Genomic DNA, 14,194 nt, shown 5'->3' on the forward strand with positions numbered 1-14,194 from the left:
ACTGGTGTGGTAAACCACCCCCTCTGTTCAGTGATGGATGTTCTATTTTGACATAGATGGCGTCCTGGACTCCTCTCTCAAACCATCTATGTTCTCAGTCCAAAATGTGAACATCATTGTTCTCAAGGGAGTGTCCCTTCTTCTTAAGATGCACGTGAATGGCTGAGTTTTATCCGAGGAGTTGGCTCATCTATGCTGGGCAGTGTGTTTGTGGAGTGACTGTTTAATCTCCTGTGTATGGAGGTCGGAACACTCCTCGCTGCATTTGACTGCGTAGACCACATCATTTAGCTTGTTTTTGGGAGTTTTATCTTGGGTTGTACCAGTTTCTGTCTCAGAGTGTTGCAGGGTCTAGAAAGAAAAGGAAAGTCGTGTTTGGAGAAAATCCTCCTTTGTTTCTCTGACATGTCACATGAATGCTTTCCAATCCATCCAACCTCTTGAGCTCTCAAGGTCGCGGGGGAGCTGGAGCCTATCCTGAGAGGCGGGGTACACCCTGGACTGGTCGCCAGTCAATCCAGGGCCGGAGGTCAAAGGTCAAAGGGCAAGGTCACTATGACCATATTTATGTTTTGCATGGTAATGTGATATCGTAAGAACCGTTTGAGTGATGTTCTTCAAACTTTGCACATATTATCACTGCTTGTCAAAGATGGAGTCAATATGAATTGGAGGTGAGAGGTCAAAGGTCAAGGCTGTGTTTTCCCACACATCGCCATTACCACTACAAAACACCCATAACCTCTATCTCTACATCTGCTACAAACAGGCACTCAACCGCACGGAGACATACCACTGCCATGCGGTACTTCTAGTTTTTTTTTCTTATTACCTTTTACATTCTTCAGTGATTATAAATACAGTCATCGTCAAAATGAACACTATAAGTTTGAGTTTTAAGGAAGTCACATGGACACATGTCCACAAACATCGGTTTCATTTTAATTGAAACAATTGTTTTACATGACTCAGATACACAGTTAAAAGCCATAGAACTCTATATCAGACAAAAAGGAGAAAGACAGGAAATGTCCCTCAACCCTCCAACTCTGTCACATTAAATCTTCCAAAAAGCCTGTTTGAGTGTTAACATGTTAAACCTCTTAGAAGATCATAATGAAAAAGGAAATGTTGAAGTGAAGAAAGTATGAATAGATATGAGACACATAATTCCAGAGACTATCACTAAAATCCATTATACTTATTAAAAAGTGAAAAACTCTTACAGTCATGGCAGGAAACTGGACAAAATATAATGTCAAAATGATACGATAAACACTTTTAAGGTTATTGAAATAAAGTATTTAGATGTGACACTGATGTAAAGCAGCAGATTTCCCACAGTGTGACAGACATAAATTATATCAGCTTCAATGAACAAGTCAACAGCTAATCTATGGTAAAGCCCTGACATCAGTGTAGACTGTCTCTCCTTCTGCTGTTCTTGTGTTCCTTCTCTCTGCTTTACCAGCTTTCCGACTGGTGAACGTTGGTGCAGAATAAATCAATGAGTCCTCATCTCTCTGACAAAATATATGATGAAGAATGTTATGAGATGGCAGATGTTAATATTTATAAATGCAAGGAGAAAATATGTCAGTAACTTTTCCAGTTACATCTTTTCTTCAAATGTCTTACCAGATGACTTTTCTGATTACCACTGGCTGCTGCAGAATCTGTTTGCAGAGAAACTGCAGCTGTATAATAAAATATAAACAAAGATTTAAGATGGTGTGTGTTAATTTACACAAAGGAGTGATGTAAATCAAGTGAAGTTATCTTTTGTAAGATCTTGTTTGATGTACAAGAAACGTCTGTTACCTTTGCAACAATCACAAGTTTTCTTCTTGATGAGATAAATCAGGATGGCAATAACGATCAGACTTATAACCAAAGCAGCACATAACAGAATCAGAGGCGTCTGTAAATCCCACGTGTTGTGTGCTGAAACAATTTAAGGACCAAATAATGAAAGTTAATTATGATTTGATAAGATGTTAAAATGCAAAAGGAAAAAATGTTTTGTGATTCATGATCTCAATTAATTCTGCCAGATCCTAATATAAACACACACACGCTAATTTCACAATTATATTAAAATGTTCTACTGTTACCTTCAATGTTGAGTTTTGATCCATTTCCAAATAATATCTGTCCACATGTGGCCACAGCACAGTAATAAGTCCCAGCATCAGAGGAGCTGACGTTCTTAGAGAAGCTGTAGACACATTTCTGTGGAGAGTGAGCTTCAGGACTCTGTCCACATTGATCACCACTGTTTCCATGAGTATAAATGAAACTGGGATGAGATTCATCTGATCCGGCTCTGAACCAGAACACACTGTGATCTCCTGCACATGTTTTCGTCTCAGAGTCAGAGAGGACTGAACACTGCAGAGTCACTGAGTCTCCTGGATGGACTGGATCAGATGGAGAGACTTGAATGATGTCAGTGATATCTGGTTCTGGTCCTGGGAAATACAAACACAAAAGTAAATGTGTTATTCATAAAATAAAAAAAAACCAAAAAAACCAAATGACGTTAACTGCAATGATTTATATACACAAACCTTATAAATCTTATAAATAAAATTATTCATATAAATCATGGAAATATGTATTACATTGTATAGGAAAATTTAATTATATATAAATGGTGTTTCATGTAAACATGGTAAATACATTTTTTAGAGTATCTAAAACTGTATTAACTGTAAATTTATTTACCTTTAATTCTCAGAAATGTTCCTCTCAAAAATTTCATGTCAAGTTGTTTTATTTTCATACAGTAATAAACTCCATTATCACTTAGCTCTGTTTTACTAATAAGAAGAAGAAAAAATCCATGTTTTCTTGTTGCTGTAATGCGAGAAGTCGTATTAACACTTCTGTAATCAAATCTATATGTTCCTCCCAAGAATTCAGGCAAGTTTCCAGAAACAACCCTGATCCAATATAAACGTGTATTGGCATCAAAGTCCTGGAGAGTACACGTCAAATTCACATCATCTCCAACACGAACAACTTTTGTCTCAAAGATCAGATCATCTGTGCAACCTAAAAATGACACTGACAAGAAAAACAATTAATAACAGACATTGAATCAAGAGTCCTGTGTTAAATAGATGCAAGAAAATTACAATAAACTTATTGCATTTATTCAAAAACGTAAATTGAAAAAAGCTGATTTTCTACACTTACGTCCTGCTCTGAGTAACAGCAGTAAATGGAATATGATCAGCATTTTCCTGTTAAGACAGCAGTTACTTTAAACCTTATTATAAGATGATTTGCCTTAATATAACCATTTGAAGTGGGAGGGAACAATGTGAGAGCAATCTGATTGGTCTCTTGTTACGTTTACATTTCACCGTATTACCACTGTGAAAATAATATCAACCATCTTTCCAGCCTGAACACATGAAACAACACCAACATCAAGCTTTTGTTTGATGTTTCAGGGTGAGTTTCTGGAAGTGGCACTGAGGTTAAACAGAACAGATGATTTCATGTGAAGTTGATGTGAGCTGCAGTAATCCAAAACAACTGTATAATTAGACCTCCTCTCAGAACTGTGTGGGCCTGTACAAAGTTCACTCACCTGACATGTCCCTCATCCTACTGTTGACTTTGTTTCACCTCAGTAGTACATTTAGTTTAATGACAACATGTAATTTCCTGCATAGCTTCACTCAGCTCCCACCTCACTAGAGGTCCATTCAGCCAGGGTCGTTGAAAACACCTGTATAGTTGTTTACATTTGATCAACACATTATCATCTTTCATTAAACCACTGCCTCCAAAATCAGATGACAAAAAGTAGATGAGGCTTACAGCACAACCATTTTGTTCACTACATAAGTGGTCATTTGAGAGAGAGAGAGGGAGAGAGTACTGCTGGATTATAAATGTTTCAGTATATCAGTAAATACAGTTTATGGGCCTGTGTGCCCACATCAAAATTTAACATCAACAACACTGTCACTACACTTAGTTAAACAGGGATTTAAGAAATCAGTTTGATTTGTGTATATTTTAAAGAAGATGTTTCCAGCCATTTGACATAGTGATACACAAAGACAGAGGAGCCATCTTAAATATTGTGTGAGCCAGCCAATTCAGAAGCTCCACATCATCAGCAGTGCCCCGCCTGCTCTTCATGTCAGTCACTTCAGCAGGAAGAGCAAAGCATACAGAGTTGGGGAGGTGGCTGTGGTCACACCATCCATCCTCTATATTCACTTCACATCTTGTCAGGGTGCTGCTCAAAGGCAGCAGCAGAGCATCAGTCTCACAGTGTGACAGAAACACTTTCACACGGATGTGAGAGATTCTGATTCAAGTTCTACTCATGGACTGTTTTTCTTTTTTTTTCGGTGAACAGGTATTTTTGCCTCGTAGCAACACAGTAAAAATACCACAGTGGTCAACATAAATGAATCTTGGCCAATGCTATGTACAGTGGTGGAGACAGACACATAATTCAGTTCAACTTCACAAACCGCTTTTGAGAGCGGAGGTATCTGGAACAACTTCAGTTACTTTTAAAGTGCATGGAGACTGAGAACAGATAGACAACCCAAAGGGTTTTACAAAGGCAGCAATATTTGGATTTTCTCTTGAAGGCAATTTGAAAAAATGATACAGTGCCACTGATGTTTTGATTTCTGTTTTATCTGCATCACACTAACTGAATGCTGTGGATATATTATGGGTTAATTTGAAGGCAACTGGACTTCTTGTTTGCCTCTCGTCCCAGAAGCTTCTTCATTTCTAGAGACTGATTAGAGAGACCAAACATTTAAACTGATTCCCTTTCACACCTAGTGTGTGGTCCCCTGAGAGCAACTGAAACCACTTGGTGGAGCCTTTCACATCCTGGGCACTGCCTGCTGAGCTGCCGCAAGTGGAGTCATTAGCACCTGAAAGGGTACCTAGGCTGATCGTTGGACTGAGCATCATGTGAGTCATTAGAGTCACACAAGCCCAGATTTGGATGGGTTTGTTGTCGGGGGAGGGATCTCAAACCTGCGTTATAGGTGGGTGACAACTGGTGTCTTAAACCACCCCCTCTGTTCAGTGATGGCTTCCTGAACTCCTCTCTCAAACCATCTATGTTCTCAGTCCAAAATGTGAACATGTTTTCACCAGAGGGGCTGGTTCATCTATGCTGGGCCATGTGTTTGTGGAGTGACTGTTTAATCTCCCCTGTGTAAAAGTCGGAACACTCCTCGCTGTGTTTGACTGCATAGGCCACATCACTTAGCTTGTTTTGGTGAGCTTTGTCTTTGGGATGTACCAGTTTCCGTCTCAGAGTGTTCCAGGGCTTAAAATGAACTGGAATGTCGTGTCTGGAGAAAATCCTCCTGAGTTTCTCTGACACTCCACTCACATGGATAGTGTGGATCTTAGATTCATTTCAATGTAGTTTACAAAAAGAAGTTTGTTTTATTTCCCTTGAACAAATGTGAGTCCATTATACGTAAAATCCATTATATGTATTAAAAAGTGAAAAAGTCATACAGTCATGGAAAGAAACTGGACAGAATATAAAATGAGACAATCAATACTTTTAAGGTTATTGAAATAAAGTATTTTTTACCAACATCAGATGTGACATTGATTTCTCACAGTGTGACAGACATAAATTATATCAGCTTCAGCAATTCAACAGTTGCTAATCTATCGTAAAGCCCTGACATCAGTGTAGACTGTCTCTCCTTCTGCTGTTCTTGTGTTCCTTCTCTCTGCTTTACCAGCTTTCCGACTGGTGAACGTTGGTGCAGAATAAACCAATGAGTCCTCATCTCTCTGACAAAATATATGATGAAGAATGTTATGAGATGGCAGATGTTAATATTTATAAATGCAAAGAGAAAATATGTCAGTAAGTTTTCCAGTTACATCTTTTCTTTAAATGTCTTACCAAATGACTTTTCTGATTACCACTGGCTGTTGCAGAATCTGTTTGCAGAGAAACTGCAGCTGTATAATAAAATAAAAACAAAGATTTAAGATAAATGATGCTGTATGTTCATTTACAGAAAGGAGTGATGTAAATCAAATGAAGTTATCTCATGTAAGATTTTGTTTGATGTACAAGAAACGTCTGTTACCTTTGCAACAATCACAAGTTTTCTTCTTGATGAGATAAATCAGGATGGCAATAACGATCAGACTTATAACCAAAGCAGCACATAACAGAATCAGAAGTGTACTGGCCGTCTGTAAATCCCACACGTTGTGTGCTGAAACAATTTAATGAAAGTTAATTATGATTTGATAAGATGTTAAAATGCAAAAGGAAAAAAATGTTTTGTGATCCATGATCAAAATTTTTCTACCAGATCCTAAAATAAACACACAAACATGCTAATTTCACAATTATATTAAAATGTTCTACAGTTACCTTCAATGTTGAGTTTGGTTCCATTTCCAAATAATATCTGTCCACATGTGGCCACAGCACAGTAATAAGTCCCAGCATCAGAGGAGCTGACGTTCTTAGAGAAGCTGTAGACACATTTCTGTGGAGAGTGAGCTTCAGGACTCTGTCCACATTGATCACCACTGTTTCCATGAGTATAAATGAAACTGGGACGAGACTCATCTGATCCAGCTCTGAACCAGAACACACTGTGATCTCCTGGACATGTTTTCATCTCAGAGTCAGAGAGGACTGAACACTGCAGAGTCACTGAGTCTCCTGGATGGACTGGATCAGATGGAGAGACTTGAATGATGTCAGTGATATCTGGTTCTGGTCCTGGGAAACACAAACACAAAAATAAATACCGTACGTGCTATTCATTTACATAAAATGAATTTTATTTATTCATTTAAATAAAAACAAAAGAAGTTAAATACAATATTTTATTTCCTTAAACACTCTCGAATAAATCAAATAATTGATGGAAATATGTTTTATCGTGATGTGGAAAAATTAAACTGCTGTTATAAATGGTGTTTGAATGTCTGCTCACTGCATTTTATTTACCTTTAATTCTCAGAAATGTTCCTCTCAAAAATTTCATGTCAAGTATTGTTACTTTTATGCAGTAATAAAATCCAGTATCCCTTCGCTCTGTTTTACTAATATGCAGAAGAAAAGTTCCAGGCTCTTGTTTTGCTGTAATGCGAGGAGTCGTATTAACACTCTTGTAATCAAAGCTAAATGTTCCTCCCAAGAATTCAGGCAAGTTTCCAGAAACAAGCCTGATCCAATATAAGCGTGCAGCGGGATCGGGGTCATCATCACCAGATTTCTGTCGAGCACACGTCAAATTCACATCATCTCCAACACCAACAACCTTTGTCTCAAAGATCAGATCATCTGTGCAACCTAAAAATGACATTAACAAGAGCAGTGATTAATTTCGTTTGACATTGTTCAATGACAATTAAGGCTATTCTTCTTCTTCTAATAGACACAGAATCACGTGTCCTGTGTTAAGCAGAAACAAGAAAATGACAATAAACTTATTGCATTTATTCGAAAAAAGAAATTGAAAAAAGCTGATTTTCTACACTTACGTCCCGCTCTGAGTAACAGCAGTAAATGGAGTATGATCAGCATTTTCCTGTTAAGACAGCAGATGCTTCAAACCCTATTATAAGATGATTTGCCTTAATATAATCATTTGAAGTGGGAGGGAACAATGTGAGAGCAATCTGATTGGCCTCTTGTTACGTCTGCATTTCACTGTATTACCACAGTGGAAATAATATCAACCATCTTTCCAGCCTGAACACATGAAACAGCACTAACATCAAATCTTTGTTTCATGTTTCAGGGTGAGTTTCTGCAAGTTACATTGAGGTTAAACACAACAGATAAATTAAGTTGATGTGAGCTGCAGTAATCCCACACAATTGTATAATTATCCTTCCTTTCAGAACTGTGTGGGCATGTACAAAGTTCGCTCACCTGACATGTCCCTCATCTTACTGTTGATTTTGTTACACCTGTTAGTGTTTATTCAGCCAGGGTCGTTGAAATCACCTGGTATGTGATGAGATTTGTCCAAAACATTATTATCGTCTTTCATTAAATCACTGCCTCCAAAATCAGATGACAAGAAGAAGATGAGGTTTACAACACAACCATTTTGTTCACTACATAAGTGGTCATTTGAGAGAGAGAGAGAGATGTATTCAGCCATTTGACACAGTGATAGATAAAGACAGAGGAGCCATCTTAAATATTGTGTGAGCCAGCCAATTCAGAAGCTCCACATCATCAGCAGTGCCCCGCCTGCTCTTCATGTCAGTCACTTCAGCAGGAAGAGCAAAGCATACAGAGTTGGGGACGTGGTTGTGGTCACACCATCCATCCTCTATACTCACTTCACATCTTGTCGGGGTGCTGCTCAAAGGCAGCAGCAGAGCATCACTCTCACAGTGTGACAGAAACACTTTCACATGGACATGAGAGATTCTGATTCACGTTCTACTCATGGACTGTTCCTTTTATTTTCCTTTCTTTTTTTTTTTTTTTACCAAACACTTTTGCCTCACAGCTGCATGATAAAAATACCAAGATGGTAAACATGAGGAAATCCTGGCTGACACCATGTACAGTGGTGGAGAGACTGTCAGTGACAGTGACAAACTGTGGCATCAAAGGGCGAGGCAAGAACAGGTACAGCCTCGCGCAGCACAACAGCAGGAACGGACATGGACAGAGACAAACTGACGAAGGAACAGGGGAGTAATGAGACTGAAACACACGGGGTAAATGGCAACAGGTGAATCCAACAAGGGTGGGACAGACAATCAAAAAGGAGGGAAACGAGACAAAGACAGGAAATAGACTGGGGACTGATTCACGAGGGTTAGGGCTTCATAATAAAACAGGAAATGCTAAACAAACCCAAGAAACCTAAATCAGAGATTTCAAAACAAAACAGGAAACTACTTACAAAATTTAAGAAACTAAACAAGAGTCCTCAAAACAGTCCACAATGAGTTTGAAGAAAAATTCAAACAGAATTCAAAACTTACCCATGACAGGAAACAAGTCTAAACTCAGTCCATAACAGCTTACTCAAAAAAAGTCCAGAAGAGATCAAAAGTGGTCCCTTAGGGGTTTGATCATAAACAACTTAAACCAAAAGCCCTGTAGTAACCATTGTCATGTACTTCACGTCATGCTTTCACACACAGACAGTTGCAGACAAACACACATTCATGGTCACCACTGAAAAAAAAAGATGCATGGAAATTTAAGCATTGTTGTGGCTGGGCTTTCAAAATAAGGTGTGTATACACTGGGGCTGTTCTCCACTTTTCACTCTGTTTTTAAATCTATTTACATCTCAAGTTCATTTAGGATCAAGACTCTGAAACAATACATTTCCTGTAGCTCTTCCGGGGGAATCCTGTGGCGTTCCCAAGCCAGCCGAGAGCCACTGTTCCTCCAGCGTGTCCTAGGTCTTCCCCAGGGCCTCCTCCTCCCGGTGTGACATGCCCGGAACACCTCCCCAGGGTGGAGTCCAGGGTGCATCAAAAATACTTGGCTGGCTCCTCTCGATGTGGAGGAGCAGCGGCTGTACTCCGAGCTCCTCACCCTATCTCTAAACCTGTGCTTTCTGGGTTTAGCCCTTGGATAAGAAGTAAAATGGTTTTTACTGTGTTGCAAACATTCAACAAGACATTCAGTCTCACTTTTTTATTTATTATTATTTGTTAATTCCTTCAGTGATTATAACTAAACTCATTGTCAAAATGAACAATGTATGTTTGTGTTTTAAGGAAGAAAGAAACACATTTACACAAACATCAGTTTCATTTAATACAACTGTTTTACATGAATCTGATGCACATTTAAGAGCCATAAAAGTGTATATCAGACAAAAGGAGACAGACAAAAAATGGAAAGGAAAAAACACACAAAACACACAAAATAAAATATACCAACATCAGATGTGACATTGATGTGAAGCAGTAGATTTCCCACAGTGTGACAGACATAAATTATATCAGCTTCAAAGAACAAGAAAACTGCTGCTAATCTATTGCAGAGCCCTGACATCAGTGTAGACTGTCTCTCCTTCTGCTGTTCTTGTGTTCCTTCTCTCTGCTTTACCAGCTTTCCGACTGGTGAACGTTGGTGCAGAATAAACCAATGAGTCCTCATCTCTCTGACAAAATATATGATGAAGAATGAGATGGCAGATGTTAATATTTACAAATGCAAGGAGAAAATATGTCAGTAAGTTTTCCAGTTACATCTTTTCTTTAAATGTCTTACCAGATGACTTTTCTGATTACCACTGGCTGTTGCAGAATCTGTTTGCAGAGAAACTGCAGCTGTATAATAAAATAAAAACAAAGATTTAAGATAAATGATGCTGTATGTTCATTTACAGAAAGGAGTGATGTAAATCAAGTGAAGTTATCTTTTGTAAGATTTTGTTTGATGTACAAGAAACGTCTGTTACCTTTGCAACAATCACAAGTTTTCTTCTTGATGAGATAAATCAGGATGGCAATAACGATCAGACTTATAACCAAAGCAGCACATAACAGAATCAGAAGCGTACTGGCCGTCTGTAAATCCCACAGAGCTGAAATAATGTAAGGATCAATCATTAAAGTTAATTATGAGTTGATAAGATGTTGAAATGCAAAAGGAAAAAATGTTTTGTGATTCATAATGATGATATTCACACAAACATGCTAATTTCACAATTATATTAAAATGTTCCACAGTTACCTTTAGTGTCCAGTTCTGACTCTTTTCCAAATAATATCTGTCCACATGTGGCCACAGCACAGTAATAAGTCCCAGCATCAGAGGAGCTGACGCTCTTAGAGAAGCTGTAGACACATTTCTGTGGAGAGTGAACTTCAGGACTCTGTTCACATTGATCACTACTGTTTCCATGAGTATAAATTAAACTGGGACGAGATTCATCTGATCCAGCTCTGAACCAGAACACACTGTGATCTCCTGCACATGTTTTCGTCTTCAAGTCAGAGAGGACTGAACACTGCAGAGTCACTGAGTCTCCTGGATGGACTGGATCAGATGGAGAGACTTGAATGACGGGTGAGATTTCTGGTTCTGGTCCTGGGAAACACAAACACAAAAATAAATGTGATACTGAATTTAATAAAAAGAAAATAAGTTAAAAACAATAATAGTCTGCTCGCTGTATATTATTTACCTTTAATTCTCAGAAATGTTCCTGTCAAAAATTTCATGTCGAGTACTTCCACTTTTATGCAGTAATAAAATCCAGTATCATTTCGCTCTGTTTTACTAATATGCAGAAGAAAAGTTCCAGGCTCTTGTTTTGTTGTAATGTGACGACCTGAATTAACACCATCGTGATCAAAGGTAAATGTTCCTCCCAGGAGTTCAGGGAAATCTCCAGAAACAAGCCTGATCCAATATAAGTCAGCATCATCAGATTCTTGGCGAGCACACGTCAAATTCACATCATCTCCAACACCAACAACCTTTGTCTCAAAGATCAGATCGTCTGTGCAACCTAAAAATGACATTGACAAGAGCACTGATTAATAGGAGACACTGAATCACCTGTGTTAAACAGGCGCAAGAAAATGACAATATACATATAAAATCCAAACTATACATTCAGAATAGATGATTTTCTACACTTACGTCCCGCTCTGAGTAACAGCAATACATGGAGTATGATCAGCATTTTCCTGTGAAGACCGCAGTTAATTTAAACCGTATTATAAGATGATTTGCCTTAATATAACCATTTGAAGTGGGAGGGAACAATGTGCGAGCAATCTGATTGGCCTCTTGTTACGTCTGCATTTCACTGTATTACCACAGTGGAAATAATATCAACCATCTTTCCAGCCTGAACACATGAAACAGCACCAACATCAAGCCTTTGTTTCATGTTTCAGGGTGAGTTTCTGGAAGTGGCACCAAGGTTAAACAGAACAGATGAATTAAGTTGATGTGAGCTGCAGTAATCCAAAAGAACTGTATAATTAGACCTCCTCTCAGAACTGTTGGACAAAATTCATCTTTATCATCCTCAGTAGTACATTTTGTTTAATGACACCATGTAATTCCCTGCATAGCTTCACCCAGCTCCCACCTCACTAGAGGTCCATTCAGCCAGGGTCGTTGAAAACACCTGTATAGTTGTTTACATTTGATGAAAACATTATCATCTTTCATTAAACCACTGCCTCCAAAATCAGATGACAAAAAGATGAGGTTTACAACACATCCATTTTGTTCACAGGTTCAAGTGGTCATTTGAGAGAGAGAGAGTACTGCTGGATTATAAATGTTTTAATGAGTACTATATCAGTAAATACAGTTTATGGGCCTGTGTGCCCACATCAAACAAATCAACAATGTTGTGACTACACGAAACAAGAATTTAAGAAATCAGTTTGATTTGTGTATATTTTAAAGACATGTATTCAGCCATTTGACACAGTGATAGATAAAGACAGAGGAGCCATCTTAAATATTGTGTGAGCCAGCCAATTCAGAAGCTCCACATCATCAGCAGTGCCCCGCCTGCTCTTCATGTCAGTCACTTCAGCAGGAAGAGCAAAGCATACAGAGTTGGGGAGGTGGTTGTGGTCACACCATCCATCCTCTATACTCACTTCACATCTTGTCAGGGTGCTGCTCAAAGGCAGCAGCAGAGCATCACTCTCACAGTATGACAGAAAGACTTTCACATGGACGTGAGAGATTCTGATTCAAGTTGTACTCATGTACAGTTTTTCTTTTTCTTTCTTTGTTGTTTTCTACTAAAAGATTTTTGCCTTACAGTAATGTAATAAAAACACCAAGGTGGCCAACATAAAGAAATCTTGGCTGATGCCATGTACAGTGGTGGAGAGACTCTCAGTGAAAGAAACACAGTCCAGTACAACAACACAAACTGTGACATTAAGAAAATTATAAACGCACCATGGAGGTATCTGGTACAACTTCAGGTATTTGTAAAGTGCTTGGAGACTGAGAACAGATAAATCAGCAACCTAAAGGATTAAAACCGCAGCAATATTAGTTTGTTGCCGTCATCAAGGTCAACATATTGTTGACCTCAAGGCAGAACATGCTGGTGTGTTGCTTGAGCTCTGACCACTGCTGCACACATCGTACAAGCTCTGCAGTTAATATTGTCATGTACTCGGAGTCCTGCTTTGCACTTTCACACAGATACAGATCAACGCGCAGTAACAGTTACCACTGAAAAACAAATGGTGCATGGAAACTTATGCATTGTTGTGGCTGGCCTACAAATTAAGGTGTGAAAACAAACGGACTGTTCTTCCTCTCTCACTCTGTTTTAGCCTCAGGAAGCTGGGCCTTTCATCTTTTTCATAGTTCTTTTTTTAAAAGGGCGGGTGAATATCACTACAGTGTACTGTATTTATGTTTTTTTTTAGTATCAGTAATATTACATCAACTAAAAGTAGTATTTAATTGGTATAGGAGGGATGGACACATACACACATGTTCAGTCCTTGCTGAGTCATGATCATTTCTCATAGCACTTTTCTGGGGAGAGGTATTAATCATTCACTATTTGCACTCTTGCTTTTTTGGCAAGAGCAGGAGTACGTGAGTTTAAGTTTAGTTTGCCAGAGTAATAACAAATAGGTTTGGCAGCCTTGTGAAAGTCTCTTGCAATTGCAATTTGTTCAAATAAAATTAGCCTGATGCATGTAGCTCTTCCTTCACCATAGATCTGGTTCAAACCTACAGTCTGTTCTCAGTAAACAGCCTCAGTGGTTGGTCAGAGGGCGGAGAAACGGCCAACCACAACTCATTTCTTTCAGTGTAGCTGCTGCTTGTGGTTTTGCTTGTTGTTCTCAAAGCAAACATGCAGAACACCTTTACAGAGAACTATGAGATCAGAGAGACACACGAGTACATTAACTTTAGTAACTTTGATCCAACAAAGAAAAGATTCATTGTATCTACAACACAACATGTGTCTACAACATAAAATGCTCCCTGTGTGTTTTTGTTTGCCATGCTTCTGTCTACATTTGTTCACGGTCAAAACCACTGACTGTCTGCTAGTCTCTCTCTCTCTCTCTCTCTCCCTCTCTCTCTCTCTCACTTTGCGTCTTCACGTGCACATGTCAGAAATGTGAAGTGAAACCAAAGCTGTAAGGACAGTTATAAGAGCTGTATTTTTCTGTGCTCATTGCTTGAACAGCCTATGCT

The 14,194-nt window shown here is 38.7% G+C and overlaps 2 protein-coding genes across 2 annotated transcripts; both read right to left on the reverse strand.

The window, feature by feature from the left end:
* Window positions 1-935: 935 nt before the first annotated feature.
* On the reverse strand, window positions 936-7,587 carry LOC121188129. Its single transcript, XM_041047703.1, has 12 exons — window positions 7,534-7,587; window positions 6,998-7,342; window positions 6,410-6,766; window positions 6,117-6,248; window positions 5,927-5,985; window positions 5,701-5,811; window positions 4,503-4,560; window positions 2,728-3,057; window positions 2,115-2,471; window positions 1,822-1,944; window positions 1,639-1,697; window positions 936-1,523 (listed from the first exon to the last, which is right to left on the reverse strand). Exons 1-12 carry the CDS (start codon window positions 7,574-7,576, stop codon window positions 1,395-1,397), a joined length of 2,103 nt encoding a protein of 700 aa, XP_040903637.1. The 5' UTR covers window positions 7,577-7,587; the 3' UTR covers window positions 936-1,394.
* A 2,084-nt stretch (window positions 7,588-9,671) lies between these two features.
* On the reverse strand, window positions 9,672-11,681 carry LOC121188156 (signal-regulatory protein beta-2-like). Its single transcript, XM_041047742.1, has 6 exons — window positions 11,633-11,681; window positions 11,172-11,498; window positions 10,718-11,074; window positions 10,443-10,568; window positions 10,253-10,311; window positions 9,672-10,142 (listed from the first exon to the last, which is right to left on the reverse strand). The coding sequence occupies exons 1-6, from the start codon at window positions 11,673-11,675 to the stop codon at window positions 10,014-10,016; spliced, it is 1,041 nt and encodes a 346-aa protein (XP_040903676.1). The 5' UTR covers window positions 11,676-11,681; the 3' UTR covers window positions 9,672-10,013.
* Between the last annotated feature and the right edge of the window lie 2,513 nt (window positions 11,682-14,194).

The sequence above is a fragment of the Toxotes jaculatrix genome, chromosome 10 (genome assembly GCF_017976425.1).
Source record: "Toxotes jaculatrix isolate fToxJac2 chromosome 10, fToxJac2.pri, whole genome shotgun sequence".
Taxonomy (NCBI): domain Eukaryota; kingdom Metazoa; phylum Chordata; class Actinopteri; family Toxotidae; genus Toxotes; species Toxotes jaculatrix.

Excerpts from the sequence above, each read along its gene's own strand:
- LOC121188156 (XM_041047742.1), bottom strand. The coding sequence starts at position 11,675 with ATGCTGATCATACTCCATGTATTGCTGTTACTCAGAGCGGGAC. Across the intron at positions 11,499-11,632 it reads GCTGTTACTCAGAGCGGGAC|GTTGCACAGACGATCTGATC; the intron begins GTAAGTGTAGAA and ends TGTCATTTTTAG. Across the intron at positions 10,143-10,252 it reads GTAATCAGAAAAGTCATCTG|AGAGATGAGGACTCATTGGT; the intron begins GTAAGACATTTA and ends ATATTTTGTCAG.
- LOC121188129 (XM_041047703.1), bottom strand. The coding sequence starts at position 7,576 with ATGCTGATCATACTCCATTTACTGCTGTTACTCAGAGCGGGAC. Across the intron at positions 2,472-2,727 it reads AACATTTCTGAGAATTAAAG|GACCAGAACCAGATATCACT; the intron begins GTAAATAAATTT and ends TGTATTTCCCAG. Across the intron at positions 1,945-2,114 it reads ATCAAAACTCAACATTGAAG|CACACAACACGTGGGATTTA; the intron begins GTAACAGTAGAA and ends AAATTGTTTCAG.